At 34.7% G+C, this 18361-nt stretch overlaps 1 protein-coding gene across 13 annotated transcripts in view; it reads right to left on the minus strand.

Moving 5' to 3' along the window:
- Nucleotides 1–18361, minus strand: part of LOC124181014 (glutamate-gated chloride channel) — a 101672-nt gene that overhangs the window by 38993 nt on the left and 44318 nt on the right. For 8 of the 13 annotated variants that reach the window (XM_046567106.1, XM_046567105.1, XM_046567104.1 and 5 more), the window contains exons 3-4: nt 11720–11896; nt 8862–8950 (exon numbers count right to left, since the gene is read on the minus strand). In XM_046567106.1, the coding sequence (XP_046423062.1) occupies nt 8862–8950; nt 11720–11886 (256 nt within the window). In that variant the 5' untranslated portion in view covers nt 11887–11896. Of the gene's footprint in view, nt 1–8690; nt 8951–11719; nt 11897–18361 lie in introns of all 13 variants that reach the window. The other 5 variants (XM_046567100.1, XM_046567099.1, XM_046567098.1 and 2 more) reach the window with 1 other exon arrangement.

Genomic DNA, 18361 nt, shown 5'->3' on the forward strand with positions numbered 1-18361 from the left:
TGAAGTAAATTGGATTTATATTGTACAGAGACGAGTGGATTTTTTTTTCTCCAATAACGTAGAAGCACAAAATGCGACGGAGATTAATGCTTAGGATCTTAAAATATTTTCGATAATTTACATCAAAAAATGGAACAATCAGCGGAACGTCGTCAATCATTTTTTCTCTGATCCGTAATACGATAATTTTATTACATTGTTCTTACCTCCTATGATACTTTAGACCTAGTACAGAAGCTTCTGATAGAATTTTATAAAAATCGATCCAGCAGTTTTTGAGGAGTGGGAGTCAAATTCGACATCGTTAAGATACGAATTCTAAAATAACGAAAGATCAGTGAAACTAACATTTTACTTTCGATAAATCACTAAGTCGAATAACTGTTTTCCGAAAGGTTAATAATCCGACCGGTTTTTTATTTGAAAAAAAGTTTTTCAGAACAGTTTCAACGCCGCCAATTAGTTGAAACTGGTAGCAGATACGCTTTCGCTGCTTTGGTCCCTTTTTATAAATACGATTCAGCATTTTGAATTTCTGAATTTTTGATCTTTCGCGTTGATAAAATTTGCATTTGTGAATTTTTGTACAAACTACGACTCTGAGACTTGAACACTCGACTTTTCCAGTATTCAATATTTTTCCCAAATCGATATTTTGCTCTTCGTAATCTTGCTTATTCTTAAGAGTTCTTTTCGGTACGAATTTACTTCCACATATTCGCGTTCTAAATTTTAATTTTTTTATAGTACACCTTGTCTTATTTGTTGCCTTTCTACGTTTTGGACTTTCGTTAATTTGACTTTTGGCATTTCGATCCATCGACCTTTTCCATTTGGTTACCATCAGTCGCAAAATTCTCAATGTCAGATTTGCAGGAATATTTGGAAATCTTATTTTTCAACCCTCCGTGGTCACACTGAATCGAATTGAAAAGTTTAAAGTTCCCTCTGTAAGTACATAAGAATAGGCTTTGAATAGCAGCATCGATTTACAACAGGTTTCCATGAAAAACCCGTGAAAAAACATTGATAAACACATTCATATTTTTACAATTACATGTTTGTTTTGATAAGTCATTGGTTCTGCACGAATCGTTTCTACGAGTAAAAAGCTCTATGAATTCCATCCGACATGCGGTGGTCTCACAATTTCATTTGCACGGGATCGCTTCTGCATTCTATTCATCTATATAATTCTACATGAGCAGGTTCGATTCGTTCATACAATTCGTTTCTGCGCTGTCGTTTCTCTAGATTTGTTTTAAAATGAGCAAGTTCAGTTCGTTTCAACGGGTTTCCTTTTGTACAATGTAGATTATTGAACAACCTCAGAGATCATAACCAAAGTATACACTTTCGTAGACTTCGTCCTGTAGGTAAATCTGGTTCTATAAAAATAAACTCGTAGAATAACAAACCTAACTGGCACACGCTAATTTGCTCAAATGTAGAAACAAACTTGTGGAACCACCGCGTGTGAAATAAATGTATCATAGAACCACCGAATGTGAGGTCGAACTTATAGAACTTTTCCCATATAGAAGCGATTTCTGTTAAACTCGTTCTCACTGTTTTTTTCACTCGAAAATATACCCGCTTCAGATCTGAGAATAATGAGCGATTTTCATGAGCTCACTAAAGGACTAATTTTTGCTTCGACGAACGTCTCTTCAAGTGTGAAAATTTTTTACCTGTGAAAATGATCTGAAAAAAAAAAGAATTCCAATAGTCACGATATTTCGATGAAAGATTGTTTTTTTTTTCGGAACTTATTTCTTCATCTCTGTTCACCATTTAGTTATTTGATTTCGTACGTGAATGCGGTTGTTCAATATACTTCTATACCCAATATGCGAATCAATTTTTTTTTTTTTTCGAACCGATCGGACCTAGATTGTTGCAATAACAACGATTCAAAAAAGGCTCGAGTCATTTCGAACCAGTGTAACAACGAAAGCTTGGAATAGTACATCATCCTACAAATGCAGAAAATATGTGATTTTCAATGACTGTGAAGTTAGCAGCGTGAGCCGCGATCGGCGAGTGCAGCATTCGCATGGGTCAGATATTACCTATAATCTACACGTGTGACACACGTGATTTTTTCCAACACCTGTAAAGGGAAGTTTGATTTAAGAAGCCACGAAGGTGCCGCTGGCAGTGTGTAAAATATCGCTTGGATGATTACTTGATGACACAGTGCGTGAAATCAAGTTATTAGTAAGTGCGCATGCGCCAAAGAAAGCCATAGTGCGGAACATCGAGCATTTCAGATGTGCGCATGCGCCAATATCTTTCAACCGCACTTTACGCATGCTTTTCATGCTTCTAAAATGAAACTTTCCAAGCAGGTGCTGGAAGAAATTCTTGCCTTCTTCTCGAAAAATGTCAGGGATATTTTGAAATTCTAAGACAGCTTCAAACTTACGGCTGATTTGGAAAAATCGGCTTCTATTCGTTCGCAAAAAATTGGTCTATTTATAACATAATAATACGATTATATAATATAAATAACGTAATCATTTCTTTTTTCATATTTTTTCTCAATAGTTTTTTTTCTCTGTAGGTTTATTACACGTCTGGCAGTTTTGCGCACATAACATGTTTAATTATTCAGAATCTTTTCAATACGTCGCGGCGTCGCATGAAATCTTTCGATTTCTTCGAAGTTCTATCTTTTTTTTTTTTTTTGTTAGGTCAGTTTTGTACCTTACAATTCTTGAATTTCCACGTCATAAAGTCCCATGAAATATGGAGAGGTCTTTGAAATCCCGTGATGTCCGGCGAAATTTTACTGTCTAATTCCAAGAATTTTGCCGAAATCGAAAATATGCTGATGTCTCACAGAGTCCAATTTCCATTAGATAATATATTCTAACGTCACGCGAGGTCTCGCGAGACTAATGAAATAAATTGATGAAATTTTGCGCATCCTTCGGTTGTCGTTTTGTCTACGAAATCTTGTGAAAGCCGATGAAATCAGCTTATCAAAAATATCGTGAACTGACAAATATTTTGATGTCTCATAAAGACTTTATACACACTCCATTCTCACGGAGTGTAGGATAACGCCCCGTACATACACATGATATATAAAGTCTTGCGAAGTCATTACGTAAAATCTTTTGAAAGCCTGCGAAGTTCCGAAAGTCTGTTCGGAACGTTTAGAAATGTATGAAAAAAAAAATCCACGAAATAGTTGTTAGTCTTGAAACGTGGCGTTAAAAAATATTTTCAAACCACTATAGTTCTTGGCTGTTTTCTTGTTGAAAATTTGTTTTGAATAACAATAAATAAAAAGTAAGAATCGAATGCCTTGAGTTATCAGTAAATTTCGCAATTTCGATGAAAGTCATCTCTCTGGTTTCGAACCTCGTTTAACGAACACTTTCTGTGATTTTGATCAGCCAGGGGATTTGAGGATGAGAGCGGTGCCCGGTTCGTATCACGTTTTAGTTTCTGATTGGATTTTGATGCAGATGAGCCGCCGAAATGCTGGCTTCTTGCAACCGCAGGACGTGTAATAAGAGCAGAGAGGTACGTGGAGTTGCCCCTTGGCAATATTACGCCCACATAGCCATAGCGAGTACCTTGTACTCTCACACACAATCAACGCGGATTGCATGCTCGTGAATAACTTTGACTTTCCTCGCTTGATGCGCCCTTATTCAATAATTCATGGATGTATATGTATGTACAAGGTGTGACGTTTTTGCGACACCACGTAGCATTTATTCATAACAATGTCGCGGCATATTCCACGTCGTTGTTACCTAATGTAGGGTGGTTGGTTCGAAAGCAACCTTTCTCTACATCTCTTTCACTCGAAAGACTTGTTCTTCATAGCGAGAGAAAAAAATCGAGGAAAGATATTTCTCAAATGCAATCTTCTAACGATAAGCTTTACTCTTGGAAACCCAAATCTTTCCATTCAAATCAATCGTTGAAAAAGGTCATTACTTTCGATGTGTCTTTTTTTTTTTTAATTCCATTTGTAACCATTCAACAGCATTTAATGATACGGATCCTCGATCCTCGAAGTATTTTGTAACGACTTTAACTTTCTGCTAAAAGTGTAGCACGAACTTTTGTTGTAAGATCAATAGTTCATCCGCTAAGAATATTTGAAAATACATTTTCATACCAAAAAAAAAAAAAGATTCACTTTTCTCTGAAAAAATTTATATAGATAATCGATAATTGCTTCGAAACTTGTTATGTGTACTTTTTCTGTAATGTCAGTACTTCAGCATGTTCAAAGACGGATTTCCACAAAAAATTGACTTTCTATCAGAGACTTTTAACTTTTAAACCATTTGAGCTGCAAACTTCAGTCACTGTAAACTTAAAAAAAAAAAAAAAAAATTGATGTTGCATAAAAAATCCTTTCACGATGAAGTCCGTATCAATAACCATGTCTAGTGAGTGGGAACAATTGAAAGAGGAATATATGACATCTTATTGTTATTCAAATGGCGAGTCTTCGAGTTTCCAGAGCAAGCTTTTCAAATTGGGTAGCTACATCCTTTCACCACGAAAGAGTAGAAAAAAAATACCGATATATGTGATGTATTTTCATACACCTTACTGTTGTTATGATTATTATTATTATCTGTTAAGGATAGGAACGCACGCACGCCTCTACGCATTGTAATTAGTTAATTATATGAAAGTTAATATACACTCACTGATACAAATTGCGTTTGCAGACCTGAACTGCTGAGACTTGCTAAAATTGCTTCACACTGATACGAAGTGTATTTTTAGCCACTCAAGTCCATTTCACGATTCGTTTTAATTCAATTTCGTTCGTAATACGTTTTCCAGGATATTATTTTTTCATGACAATTTTCGCGAAAGTTGACGATATATTTTTTTTCTTGATTTATGCTTTCACCTTTTTTTCCCAGAATGTTTCAGACCTTGTACTCGAATTAAGAAAACAAAACAATTGTAATCGTACTCGAATCGTACCAAATATTGCAATTTTTGTACAGAGATGATGATTATTATTATTATTATTATTACTACTATTAATATTATTGTTCGTTTTCCATACGCTCTATTTGTTATTTATGCAGTCGTTGATCCGCAGTTGCAACTATGAACAAATTTCAAAAAAAAACTTGCTCGACTGATGATTAATGCCAATTGTTTTTGTTGAAATTCAGTGAATATTCTTTTTTCCGTCCCTTTCATGAACAGGCAAATTAGGTTATATCGCACTGTTTATTTTAAAATACAAACGCTTGTTTATACACGTTTCAAAATTCTTGTAGAGAAAATTGAAGCCACGCTGTCGTCAGTTAATCCCGCAGAGTTCTGCATTGTAACAGTTACGAGTAAACATGTATATAAGCCTGTTCTCTCGGTTCAGCGAACCACGATAAGCACATCCGGGAATATTGTAACTCTGAACACTTTTCCACGGTACACCGAAACATCAGCCGGCTATGCTATATGCTGTACCGTTGGGAAATTGAAAAATAATTAAAATCAAACAGAAAACGAAAGGCAAGAAAAGAACGGAAAAGGATAAAAATAGAGAGAAAGAGAGAACGAAAGTACGAATAACAGGAAATTAAACGAGTAACTAGATAGCCGTCTAACTCCGTACGTGAACCTGGATATCACCCGTGAATATTTATTACAATTTATCATGTATTATACGCAGTAATATATTAATAAATATTCTATCATATGCGCATACAGATTATAATTATAAGCCAATTTCATCGATAAAAAGGCGATTCCGATCACTGCAAAGTAATAAAACAACGACAACAATAATAGTAATGATAACAACGCCGCGTATATCATTTATATTATTATTACTATTGTTGTTGTTATTGTTGTCGTTTTGTATTTCGCATAGTATATGTACATACGTGTATATTTTCTACGTGATATTTACGTGATTAATTATGCTGCGGCAGCTGAAAAGCTTCTTGTCGTACGACATTTTAGTACGTACCTCAGGGTGTTTAAAACTGTCAGAATAAATAAAAACCCGGGGCGCCGGAGAGATCTGGAAAAGAATTTTTCTGGTTCTAGCTTCGATCGATTCGTTCGATTTCCCAACTAAACGATCTGCACAGATATTATTTTGAAACGCTTTACCGTGCGTGTAAACTTTGGATAAGACGAGAAAAATCCTGGGGTGAATATTATATCCCGAGGGGAATCGGTTTCGTCGCGAGACTGCTGGGAGATTTTCGTTGATTCGAAAAATTTGGAAACATGCTGAGAAAAAATGATATTCGATGCAATTTTTTTTTTCGCTGAAATCATATTTTTCAACCGGATTCGTGTTTCCGAGACATGAAATTTTGCGGTATTATTTCTCCAGCCCGTAAATATTTTTTTCATTCTTTTATCGAAATATACGTTCCTTGTCGGAGTAAAATAAATTCTCGGTATTTTTGTTTTTTTTTTCCAATTTTTCGCAAATAGTTTCCGCAACGCAAATTTTTTGTCAATTTGACTATTTCCGAGAGTCGTTTTTTCAAACACCCCGGTACGTACGGATTGCGCAGCTCTGCTATGGGCTAGCTTTGTTTCAATCTTTTGGAAAAGCTCGGTTGTTCATTTCAAGCGTATAAAATTAACCCGACTAAATACTCGGTCCTGCATGTAAAGCGTATGAAATTCTATGTAGTGTTGAAATGGGAATTCAGCGAGTCACGCGAGCGTGTCAAGCATATTCGTCCAGTCGTCAAGCATATTCGTATTTATAGAACGTTATGAAAATTATATAAGATGAAGAGAATGAAGAGAAGCGGAACGAAAAAAAAAGATAGTAAGAGAAGAAAAGGATCTCGACACATTATTTACACAATTAAACGAAAATGTTTTTTGGTATATAAATTAAAGTGTAAAACCGTACTCGAATATATTTTATTTGAAACCCGAAGATTCAATCCGTATTACAGCCTGTCAAAATGCTTAATTTCTTTGCTGAGGAATGAAAAACACTCGTCATAAAAAAAATACACTATTCACGATACAAAAAAAAAAAAATATCAAGTACCAACTGCCGTTAATTTTTTGTCATTAATTTACCTCATTTCGACGGCGAAAAAATAACGATATTTTCTAACGCCTGAATCTTGCCAAGAGTTTTTCGAACAAACATTGAATCAATAATATAACTCACTAGCATATTGAAAACACTTGAGAGAAAAAAAAGAATCGAAAGCTTGACACGTCGCACTGGCTGTGAATTTGAACTCATACAATAAGGAAAAAAAAAAAAAAAACAAGGACTTCATTTGATCCAAGTAGGTTAGTAATTACTTGTATGTGTTATAATTATATCAAATAAGTGATCAACTGCAATCAATTAATTCGAAGTAATTTGTAAGCTTTTCTTGCATTGATTAATTCGAGAAATACTTGACTCGGCTAGATATTTACTCGGATCAAATAACAATTTTTTTCAGTGCAGGGGTTGGAATAAATGGAAGAAGGAAATTACAGGTTCAGTGAGTAAGGCCAACATTTGGCACAATGGAATAATAGTGCATACCTGTAAAATAACATTCGACCGCAGTACACCTGGAAAATGAAATACTAGAAAGCGACCAAATTCTAGTTGTGTATAATCAACGTACTAAAATTTTATCTACCAAAGATGAATGTTTAGTTGAACAAAAGAAGCTCTTTACAGCCAAAAATTTATGTTTAGTTGAAGAAATTTTGTCACATTCGTCTGAAATGAAAACTGTTTTAAAATTGAATTGAGCTGTCTAGCCAACGGACAATAGATATATCTTGTCAATTTTACGTATTATTAGAATCGTAAGTTACGAGGATCTCTATGAATACAAAAATATGAAATTCTGGAATTATGAACAAAGATAGATACTGAGATATCGATTTTACATTTCAAAACACTTCAAAATAATCCAAAATCCAGTTGATTCCTCGCACTTCACTCCGAGATGGCTCATTTTATGCAAAATACTATTTTTGACGAAGCCACTGGCACAGATTGTTTTTTTCAATCGTCAAATCAATGTTGATCCTTCTCAACATTAATCAATATCGGTGCGATGTTAAGAAAATTTAATATTTATCGATGCCAACGTGACATAAAAAAAAGTTTTTGAGCGAATTTCAAAGGCGATAATCATCCAAATGAAATGAGCTTTCGTAGAGTGAAATGGAATAAATTTACTGGATCTTTGACCAACATTTTAAAGAGATTTTAAACAAATCGTCTATATCTATAAACCTGTATTCAGAATACTAGTTTTTTCCAACTTTAATGTTTTCAAAAGGATCTTCAAATTCAAGAGAAAAATGTAACGAACACTCGATGCGCGATTATATCTGAGAATAAAATTGATGAAACGTATCGACTTTTGGCCAATCATCTTCTTCAAATCTATTCACTGTGATATTAAATTTTTAGCACCATCGTACACAACTAAGCCATTGTTTGCTTCTGGGATTCCATTTCTCCACGTGTGACGGTAAAACGGATGAAACCGTTACAAACGATATGTAATAAGAAATAATACTGGACAGGAGGTAAAAACAAAGGGTGGTAAAAAACGTGAATTTCGCAACGCGAAACGAACTACGCTTTACCTATTTCAGGTGTGATTGCGCGGCGAAGCCGATCAGCCCGGATCAGGCATGCTTGAATAAATGGCGATAAAGAGATAGGAGAACGGTATTAATACCCTTTCGTCGGGGAGTTTGTTGTGTGCTGTGATTGTGTGGTGATGTTTGATGATGGTGATGATGATGGTTGTGCCTGTGGTGGTGGAGGTGCTCGGGGTGGTCTGGGTCATGGGGTTCGAGGTCGGGGGTGTAGTCATCTTGGCGGGTGTGGGGCGGGGGCCGCAGAGTACCTTGAACCGGAGGCAGAAGCCGCTTGTCGTATCTGGTCGACAGCAGCAGGTTGTCCAGGATTTCCTTGTCCGATTTCCCCTCCTCGAAGCTGCAACACAATCAATTATAGACGTGTCGAGGATCCAGCGATTTTCCAGGCTCCTTGGAGGCCCCGAAAATCGTCGATCCTTTTCCTCTTTCCTCTACTTCTCAACTTCCGATCACTTTTTAAATTTAACCAACTCTCAATTACACGCTTTCGCAATTATTTTGTTTTCTTTCTTTTTTACACACGCACTCAGAGCCAAGTTTATTTTAATTCAAAGACAAATTTCTTCAGATCCACCTAACATTTGTACTTGTGATACACGAGTGAACAAATTCTCATTCAATTGAAAATGATATTTTGATCGATCTTCATTCTTCGACTTCAAGGATTTGTTTTTTCTTTCAGCAATACGTGACACGTGCTCATTGACTAATATTCACATGCCTTTCGCAAAATTATTTGTTTCAGAGACGAAATCCGGTCACTTAAATATAACGAACAATATTTATTCGTCACATCAACTAAATCCCTTGAAAACAATTTTTTTTTAGAAAACAAGGCTTTTTTTTTTTTGCAGTGTAAAATTGTATTACTTCATTTGAAAAAATATTTTTATACAATATATAACTTGTCTCTGAGTGCCGTTCAAGTTCAATCTAGCTCTAAAAATACCTCCTCTGAAGAAAGAAATATTGAACCTACTGAACACTTTAAATTCGGAAACAGAGATCGATGAACTTTTTTCTCTTCTTTAGAATACTGCATACAAAACCGTTATCTACTTTGCAATTGATACACTTATGCTTACAAATGAAAACCTTTGCGATTATCGACAACTTATTTCAGATAATTTTAGGAAAACCCTTTCAGAAATTAAATGAGAGCTAAACACATTGAAAATTGGATCAGAATTAGAATTTTGGCTGTATCGAAAAAAAAGGAAACAAAAATTTACTCTTTGTAAAATTGGGTGACGAACAACCGAATTTTTTTTATTTAGTGAATAATTTTCAATTTCGTTTTCCTTCTGTATGAAACTCAACTTAATTGACTTTGATTGCGCTTTTTAAACTCAGACTTTTCCATTTTTTCTTTTCTGTGATTCATCAATTTTTTTAACTTTACTGTACGCCAGATTTATCCCATTGGGTGTGTTGAAAATTAATTGAAAAATTTTGAATCACGATGCTTATATACATTTCAACGGACCATTTATTTCAACGAATATGATTGAACTACCCAATTATAATTCCCACAAATCTGAAAAATCGTCTAAGAAACAAAATTCATAATTTCACGTGCCGTTTGATAAGACATAAGTGAAAACTCAAATTATAATCGATTTAGATTGCTAAAGGAAACAGAGTAAAATATTATATCTTCTATTAGCCTTTCAATGCTCTGCAAACAAGTTTCATTGAAATATACCAATATTATAAACTGATTCTATACCTACTATGCACAAGTTAACTCTCTAAGCTGCGTCTAATTTCAAAGAAAGATGATGAAAAAAAGTGAAAAAATCACGAAAACAATACCAATTGTCTGCAACAAACTATTATAACGTCTAAAAGAACTGCAGCTCATCACTTTTAGAATGATTATTGACTATACGTATAAGCATAAAAAAGTTAGAGAATATTTATGAAATTTGCATGTCGAGTATTCCATGCCAAATCAACCATTGTCTCAACTTTACCATTTTGAATTCAATTTTCGTTTCTTTTCACCCTTGTCTTAATTAAAAAAAAAAGAAATCGTATTACCTCACGTTTTCTCGTGAGTCGGAAATTATTTGTAATTTTTTTAGGCTTTAAAGACCGTTACTTCGTTTTCTTTTCGATCTATCTTATCGATTTTCACGAATTTTATGTAATAAACTTTTTCGTAATAGATCCCAAACGATTATTGATAAACAATAATCTTTTATAAAACTGGTGAAGATGGCAAAATTATACCTTAATGCGAGAAAAATAGAGTAGATGGAATATTAATGAAAAAAACTAAAAAATTAAACCTTGCAGCAAGAGAAGGGAATTGTTAACCCGTTGCCTTCGAAAGTGGGATTCGTTAACAACATTAATTTGAAACAAACTTATCAACAATTCTTTTCCTGCAATAATGACATTTGGCGTCTACTCTGAGCACAGAAAAATCGAAGATAAACACCGGTCAACAAATAAGATCTGAAGAGAAACAAAATAAAATCGAAAGCGCGCTTCTGTATTAGGATGACGATGTAAAGGAATGGTGGACAAAATCCGAAATTATGAGAGTCGAACTTCTACAGTAAAGTTAGCAAAGAACGCCCGACATTTTGTATCGCGTACAACGAACCCAACCGATAATTTATCAATCGCAAAGATGCTGCATTAGGAGAAAGAAAAGAATAAGATCACAATTATTTACCATCGATTGTCATCGAAATGAAATTGCATTGAAAAAGAATATAAATGAATCCTAAATAATAATTCGATTCAAATAACTTATCCTCTCCCAATCATTCCAATTTTCGTTACATGTCACATTTCAATACACTGAAGTGAACGAAAAAACGTAGTATGAAAAAAGGTAAAAAAATTTCCGAACCGCTGCGAAATATAAAGAAAACAATTTAAACATATAATCTAATCACTGTGAACGAAATTTTTATAGCACATGTTACATCGCGTTGCATTATAATATATGTACAAATAAATGTCTGTATCACATCTATTCGTACGGGGGTGTTATTTATTTATTTATTTTTTTTTTTTTCAACAAGGGTGTCAACGTCGCAACAAACTGTATGTATCGGCGTGGTTAATAACAATTGTATAAAATACGTACATGTCATCGGCGTGAGCCAGGGTCGCCAAGGTGAGGGTGAGGGTGAGGATGCAGATAATGGCTAGGGTGAAGGAGCCAACGAGGGAGGCGATAGACAGCGACAGGAGGGGGGAGACAGGGGGGCGGCTGCCACCACCTGCACGCCGCCCGAGCGCCGCCCAACCCATCCTATGTCATCTGCAATCCGACAAAAACAACAAGTGCACCATGTATTATTTTTTCATTTTAGACTTTTCACTGTAATTTGTTTGATTTTTTTTTTTTTTTTTGGTAGCATTTTCTTAAGAATCCTAATTCGTTCAACTCCTTCGAGAATCTTATCGACAATTACCAATCGTCACTTTTGAGATGAAGTCTTTGACGTCAATAGATCAAAATATTATACACACGAAATCGTTCCTTTGTTTCAATAACAAAAGGATTATGGCGAATAACAAAATACAAATTAAAAAGTAATGATAATTTATACTCAAAAAAATTTTGTGCTCAATTTTATTACATTCTGTTTCGATTTTCTTTTTTTTTTTTTTTTATTTTATTTTTTTTATTTTTGTTCTTTGCCAGCGACGAAAGATTTTGGACGTTATCATTTTAGCTCAAAAGGACGAACGAAATCATTCGACAACAATTTTTGAGTGGATATTTATGGGTAAGAAGACTGGCCTGAACCGAAAGTTGGAAAGATTGTATTTGGAAAATATTAATATCTAGCAATGTCATTTGCACCAATTGTGGCGAAAACGAATGAACTAATGTTTCTGTTATACCTATGTGATGGAAATTAGTTTGGGCAAATTCTAAAAACACTAGCTTGGATATCAATAAGTTGAGAAGATGTTTTATAATTAGAATGTTAAAAGTAATTGATTAATTTAGTTTTTTTTATGCTTGTTCTAATATCCTCAGGCTCGTTTTGCTTGATGACCAGATCCGCGCAAATTGTCGGAAAAACATTGAATAAAGTTTACGTTACAGTATAACTATAACGCGCAAATGTTATGACTGAATGAAATGTGTTGTCCGGTACTCACACGAGTCTATTTTTGAACTAACTATTTGTAAAGATGGAGATCTAAATGATATTAAGGTAAACGGAATACGCCCAAAGAAATTAGAATCGAATGAAAAATAGGAAAAAAATACCAATCGAGACGCTTTGAATGTTCTGATTATAAAATCCTGCTTCAAACTGTTAATATCTTATCTTGTGTTGTGCAAATTTGTTGTAATTTATATCAATTCCGAAATACGGTAGGAATGTTGTTCCATTCGATAATCTTTGGCAGAGATAAAAAAAAAAAAAATTTGAAATAATTTCCTCGGAATACGGTATACTGGATATGGAATCGAGTATATAATATGATCGTTCAGAGTACGAATTGTCGATAGTACAAAACGCCACACTCAGGTCGCACAATTTCAAATTCGTAATAATTTCCTCACACTCCGCACCGCGTTGTATTAAACCAGCAGCCAAGCCTGAACCAAGTTTGTATCAGTTTACTGAAAATTGGTTTGACACTTTGCCACCGTCGCCGGATTTCGTCCGTGGCCCATAAATACTCTCGACAGCGATAAGGCGCGTCGGCCTGCCGAGAGCTTCGCTGTAAGCTCAAAGCTGGGGGCTTGATGCGCCTGTTTTTTATCCATTCACAACTTTCGAACGAGCGGTTTTACACTTGGGACTAAATTCATGCGTCGCGCGTATTCGGTTCGCACTTTTCCAGTTATCGGGGCACGGCGTTGAAATGCCGAATTGAAAAAGTTCCGAAAACGTAAAATTCTCAATTATTTGGCAGCGAAACTTAAAGTGAAAAAATCAAACCTGGAGGAAATATCGATACTTCGAATGGTCCGAAACCCGACGCTCAAACTTGCGGATGGGCACAATTCCGAAAAGGCGTAACTCCAACAAGTCAAGGTTTCGAAATTGCGAAAATAAGAAAAATTTAAAATCTGAAACATCGAAGTTCCCGATGATCAAAAATTTTTAGTTCTATGAATTTCTAACTCGGTGAAATTTCACCACTTTGAACATTCTTTGTTTTGAATTTTCGGTACTTTTTACGTTCAGACTCCTGGTAATTCTGATTTTCGGTTTTGCTGATTTTTTCAGTATATTTGAATTTTCCGAATTTCACACTATCGAAACTTTATTCTTCGGAACTTTGCTCTATCGTAACTTGAATTTTCGGAATCTTGCATTTCTTGGAACATTGAGTCGTCGGGTTTCCAACCATTCGAAACTTTGTTGTTTCGTCAAAGTTGGAATTCCTTACTTCAAGTTTCGCCACCAAATAATCCGGAATTAAACCCTTTCGCAACTTTTCAAATTCGGAACTTCAATCCCGCCCCGTTATAAAACATCGCGGCGAAGTAGTTCGACAGCACGCTGCGTCCGACCCTCCAGTAGTAATTCCAGCGTTGGTCAGACACGGTTTTATCAAACCTGTGGCGCCGAATCGTGACGGTTGTTTTACTGCCGACTCGCCGGACGCAGCGGACCGTTGGACGCACTACTGCGGACAGTTCTAGAGGAGAAGATGAGAAAAATCGAGGTGTTTCGGGCTCGCGGTAGATTTTAGGATGCGGTGAGTCGGGGATAAACATTTTACGTTGATTGTACAGCGAGATTGTCGCAGATTTAATTATTATTATTACATTAAGATACGCATAAAATATACTTCAAATCGCACTAGAAAATTGTTAAAAATCTGATAGATCTGTTCGATTTCACTTTACCAATTTATCGAAGCAGTCTTCTTATAACAGTTGGAGATCCTACACTGCTATTCTTTGATTGGAATAAATAATTTCAGTGCAGCATTGAAAAGTGAATATTCAAAGACACCAACTTGATGAAAGAAAAGTTTTTGAGTGAAATTTTAAAGAATAGTCTTTTGAACAATATCAATCATCACAGAGCGAAATTCAACGACTTTAATACATATTTTAAGAGGATTACGAAGCGAAAAAAGACCGAAAATGAGATAAAATTCAAATAGCGTTTGTGAAAAACTGAAAACTTATTGCAGCGTTTTTATTGAAATTTGAGCTATAAAACTGAGTAGTTGATGTTTGAAAAATATAAATATTTACGGTAGATATTGGCGGATAAACAAGACCACGCGTCTCATGCGCCGTTCCCTTATTACCATGATTCCGAGTAACGGTTGGAGTTTTCGGTAATTTTCAGTGCCATTCTTTTGAAGAAATGTTTCTCTACAGACCGAACCTGAAGTTTTTGAAATAACATGTAAGTTAAAAAAGAAGTTACTGTTAAAATTTGAAAAAACCGGAAAATAAATGACATTTGTTGCGAAATACCAACAATAATTTTGAAAAAACTTTACGTATAGATAGATTCACTTTGTAGAGAAAATTGATATCTTCGTTAGAAAAAAAAAAAAAAATTAAGGCGATATGTCAAAGCGTTTTTGAGTTATCGTGGAAAAACTAATGACAAATGTTGTTTAGAGAAAAACGCGTGAAATATTTTCCACGCCCGATTATTATCGACGAAAATGTGACAAACGACCTAGGAATAACAAAATTTCGTATGTTTTTTCAGTAGTTTATAAAGGCGAATTGAATTTTGAACACCTTTTTAACCGTCGAAGCCTTCCTAGTTCATCCTGAGCTGAATTTTGAAGAATTTTCAGTTTTTTCTTTTTTGCGCCAATATGTTTGGAAGAGATTGTACTAATGAGATAAAAATAAAAAAATAAATAAAAGTTCCGATATTTTTCGCTTCCTAATCCCCTTAATATTAAAACGCGATTTAAAATTAAGAATCGGTATCCAAGCTCTTGGCTACGATTCAAGTGTTTTGTTTTTTGTTTCCTTGGAAAATCGTCACACACACACACAAAATTTAACGAATGAAATTGAAAGTATTGATAAACAAATCAATCTCATTCATCAATTAATGAAACCAAAATAAAAATTGCAATTGAGATTCGAAATGTAAAACTGAACAGATAATGGATCGAGTTCTTTTGCACGAGTAAAGAAATAAGAACCCATAAATTAAAGTAACATGCTGTTTACAAACTTTTAAAAATGGAAAACACATATATCTTTGAGCAATTTTCGTTTTTGAAGATAAAATTTGCTTCGAATTTTTGGTAAACTACTGGATTAATTTCTTCCTCTGTGATTAAGATATTTAATGTTTCTATTTCGACGGAGAATTGTTTTGGTACGTCAATTTCAATCAGATCAACTTGAGTTCCATTTTCAACATCTATTCTGTATAATTTTCTTGTTACGACAATTCTTAGGTCAATAATAATGAGGTTGAATGCTGTAACGTTAATCTAACGATGCATTTTTGAGAAAAATCAAAATTCTGCAGCTTCGGGAACCTTCGAAATTCAATAAACCATACTGACTGCAAACAGATTAATATTTTGCAAATTCAACCAGTTCAGAATAATTCTGAATTTGTGAAATAATGATTTAGTGCCAACGTTTCGTTACGACGAAGTTATCTAGAAAAAAGAAATCCAATATTTTTACCTTTTCTTTAGTATATAGCTCTGACTCTTTATCTGGACAAATTTTTTTGCGATAACGTTACTGTCTTTTTCCGACGATGATATATTATATTTTTATACGGAAAATACATTCCAGGGTTTTACATTAAAACTGTTGCTAAGTTTTTTCCGTGCGAGTCAGACAAGCTGAATACCTAATATAACAAATATAAGCAAAAAAAAAAAAATTGAATGCCGGAGACTGTCGCAACGACTCTCGTCATATTATTATGCTACTCGACGTTTCGCAAAGCAGAATCCAGAGACGCGGGCAAAACGTCGAGAGGAATTTATCCAAGGATCTTTTTCTTCACTGACATATGAGATGCGGAAAAGCCTCATATAGAAAAGAGCTTCTACTCTTAACCCGACGTATTTACCCAAAGCCTGTATATATAATAATTTCAGAGCATAAATCGATCTCAACATCTCGCAGATGAAATTTTACCTCGCGAGAAAAAATCTCCGTATAATTCCTGAAGACCTCAGATTGACGATTTTCCGAAAATGCTAAAAGGAAAAATCGAAGAATTACACTTTTAGCAAGGAACAAGAGAAAAAAAAAATACAGATCGTAACATGTGAATTTTAAAAATTGTGAGAATTTTTCTAACGTAGATTACAATAAACATAATCTGAAGAATATTTGAAAAAATTCAATTGTGCGGAGTGATCCGATATAAAGCACGGATTGGTTGGACAATCCGGATCAAAAGTTTCGAAAAAAGTTGAAAATCATTCAAAAAATATCAAGCAATGTTTTCCGACTGTTTTTTCTCCTTTTCCTTGTTCGCTCCGAAAATATCTTTTTGCTAAATAAATTTTCCGTACCGATTCTCAGCATGCCGATTCAAGGCGTTAAAATTCCCGATGCTGAACAAGGTCGAGTCGGCGTGAAGCGTTGATTATAAAATTTCGCAGATACTCATCTAGAAATTCCTAGCCCCGTCGTTTCTCGCGTACCCGGCCGGAATCTTCGTCCTCCGTATGCCACCTCTCAACTTCTCTGCTGTAATCTATTGATCCCTCGGAATTCCCGTGTCGTCGACACAAAGGGCTCTGAGTATATAAGCTCGACGTAAATTTGTCGAATTTAACGGGTTCAACAGGATAGAGGAGCGAGCAAATAAAACGCTGGGAAATAACGACAAAACCCCTGAAAACAAGAGGTTAATTCCCAGAATTTCCCGCTGAAGTGAGCCCATGAAATATTAACGCGTAGAGTGGTTTTCTTTTCATTTTACTATTCAAATACCTGAAAAACTGAACGACCAATAAAAGCCAAAAACAAGGTGGTTGCTAAGCTGAGAAAAGCTGCGTTGATTCTGAACAGAATCGTGAAAATTCGTAAATACATCTCTGAAAATATTGCGGTGTGATTTTATAGACCTTAAAACGTCGAGATCTGGTGAGAACTTAATTTTCCATTCTCGGGGTGATTATAATAACTTCATCTTGGCTATTTTTTCTTTGATCGCAGAAAAGTGGTATGTTTAAAATCCTAAAACATAAATAATATTTGTGGTAATTGTACTCGATTTTCTTACACGAAATCCTGTGTTGGAACCAAGGTTCTTATTTTTTTTTTTAACTTTGGGTCAATCTGTAGTATAAAGTGAAAAAAACGATGGTTAAAAATATGTTTGTACAATGAATTATGCAAAATACGTCGTACCATGGGGAGAAAATAAAACGAGATAGAAATAAATGTCTCTGTAAACTTGAAGGATGGTTTGCATAAATTAACCTTTCTAACTTTGTTCTTGAAAAAAAGGTTGAACAAACTTTTTCGAAGCGTTGAACGTCGTTATTATAACGAAATTTAAGAAAATGTCTATCATTTCAATAAGGAGCTGAGTTAAAGAGTAATTTAAAACTTTAGAGATTATGTTAACTTTTACGACAATTATGGGATTTCGTCAGACGTAATGAAGAAAAATTTCAAGTTTCAACTAAAACAAAAATCGTCCTGAATAATCAACTCGTGTAAATACAGAATAAATTTTGACAGCTACTGTTTCGGTCGCAGAAACACAAACGTGATCTCTAAAAATTATGTTTCTAATTGCTCTTGATTAAAAAACAACGCCACTTTAATTTTTTC

The sequence above is a fragment of the Neodiprion fabricii genome, chromosome 4 (genome assembly GCF_021155785.1).
Source record: "Neodiprion fabricii isolate iyNeoFabr1 chromosome 4, iyNeoFabr1.1, whole genome shotgun sequence".
In the NCBI taxonomy this organism is placed as follows: domain Eukaryota; kingdom Metazoa; phylum Arthropoda; class Insecta; order Hymenoptera; family Diprionidae; genus Neodiprion; species Neodiprion fabricii.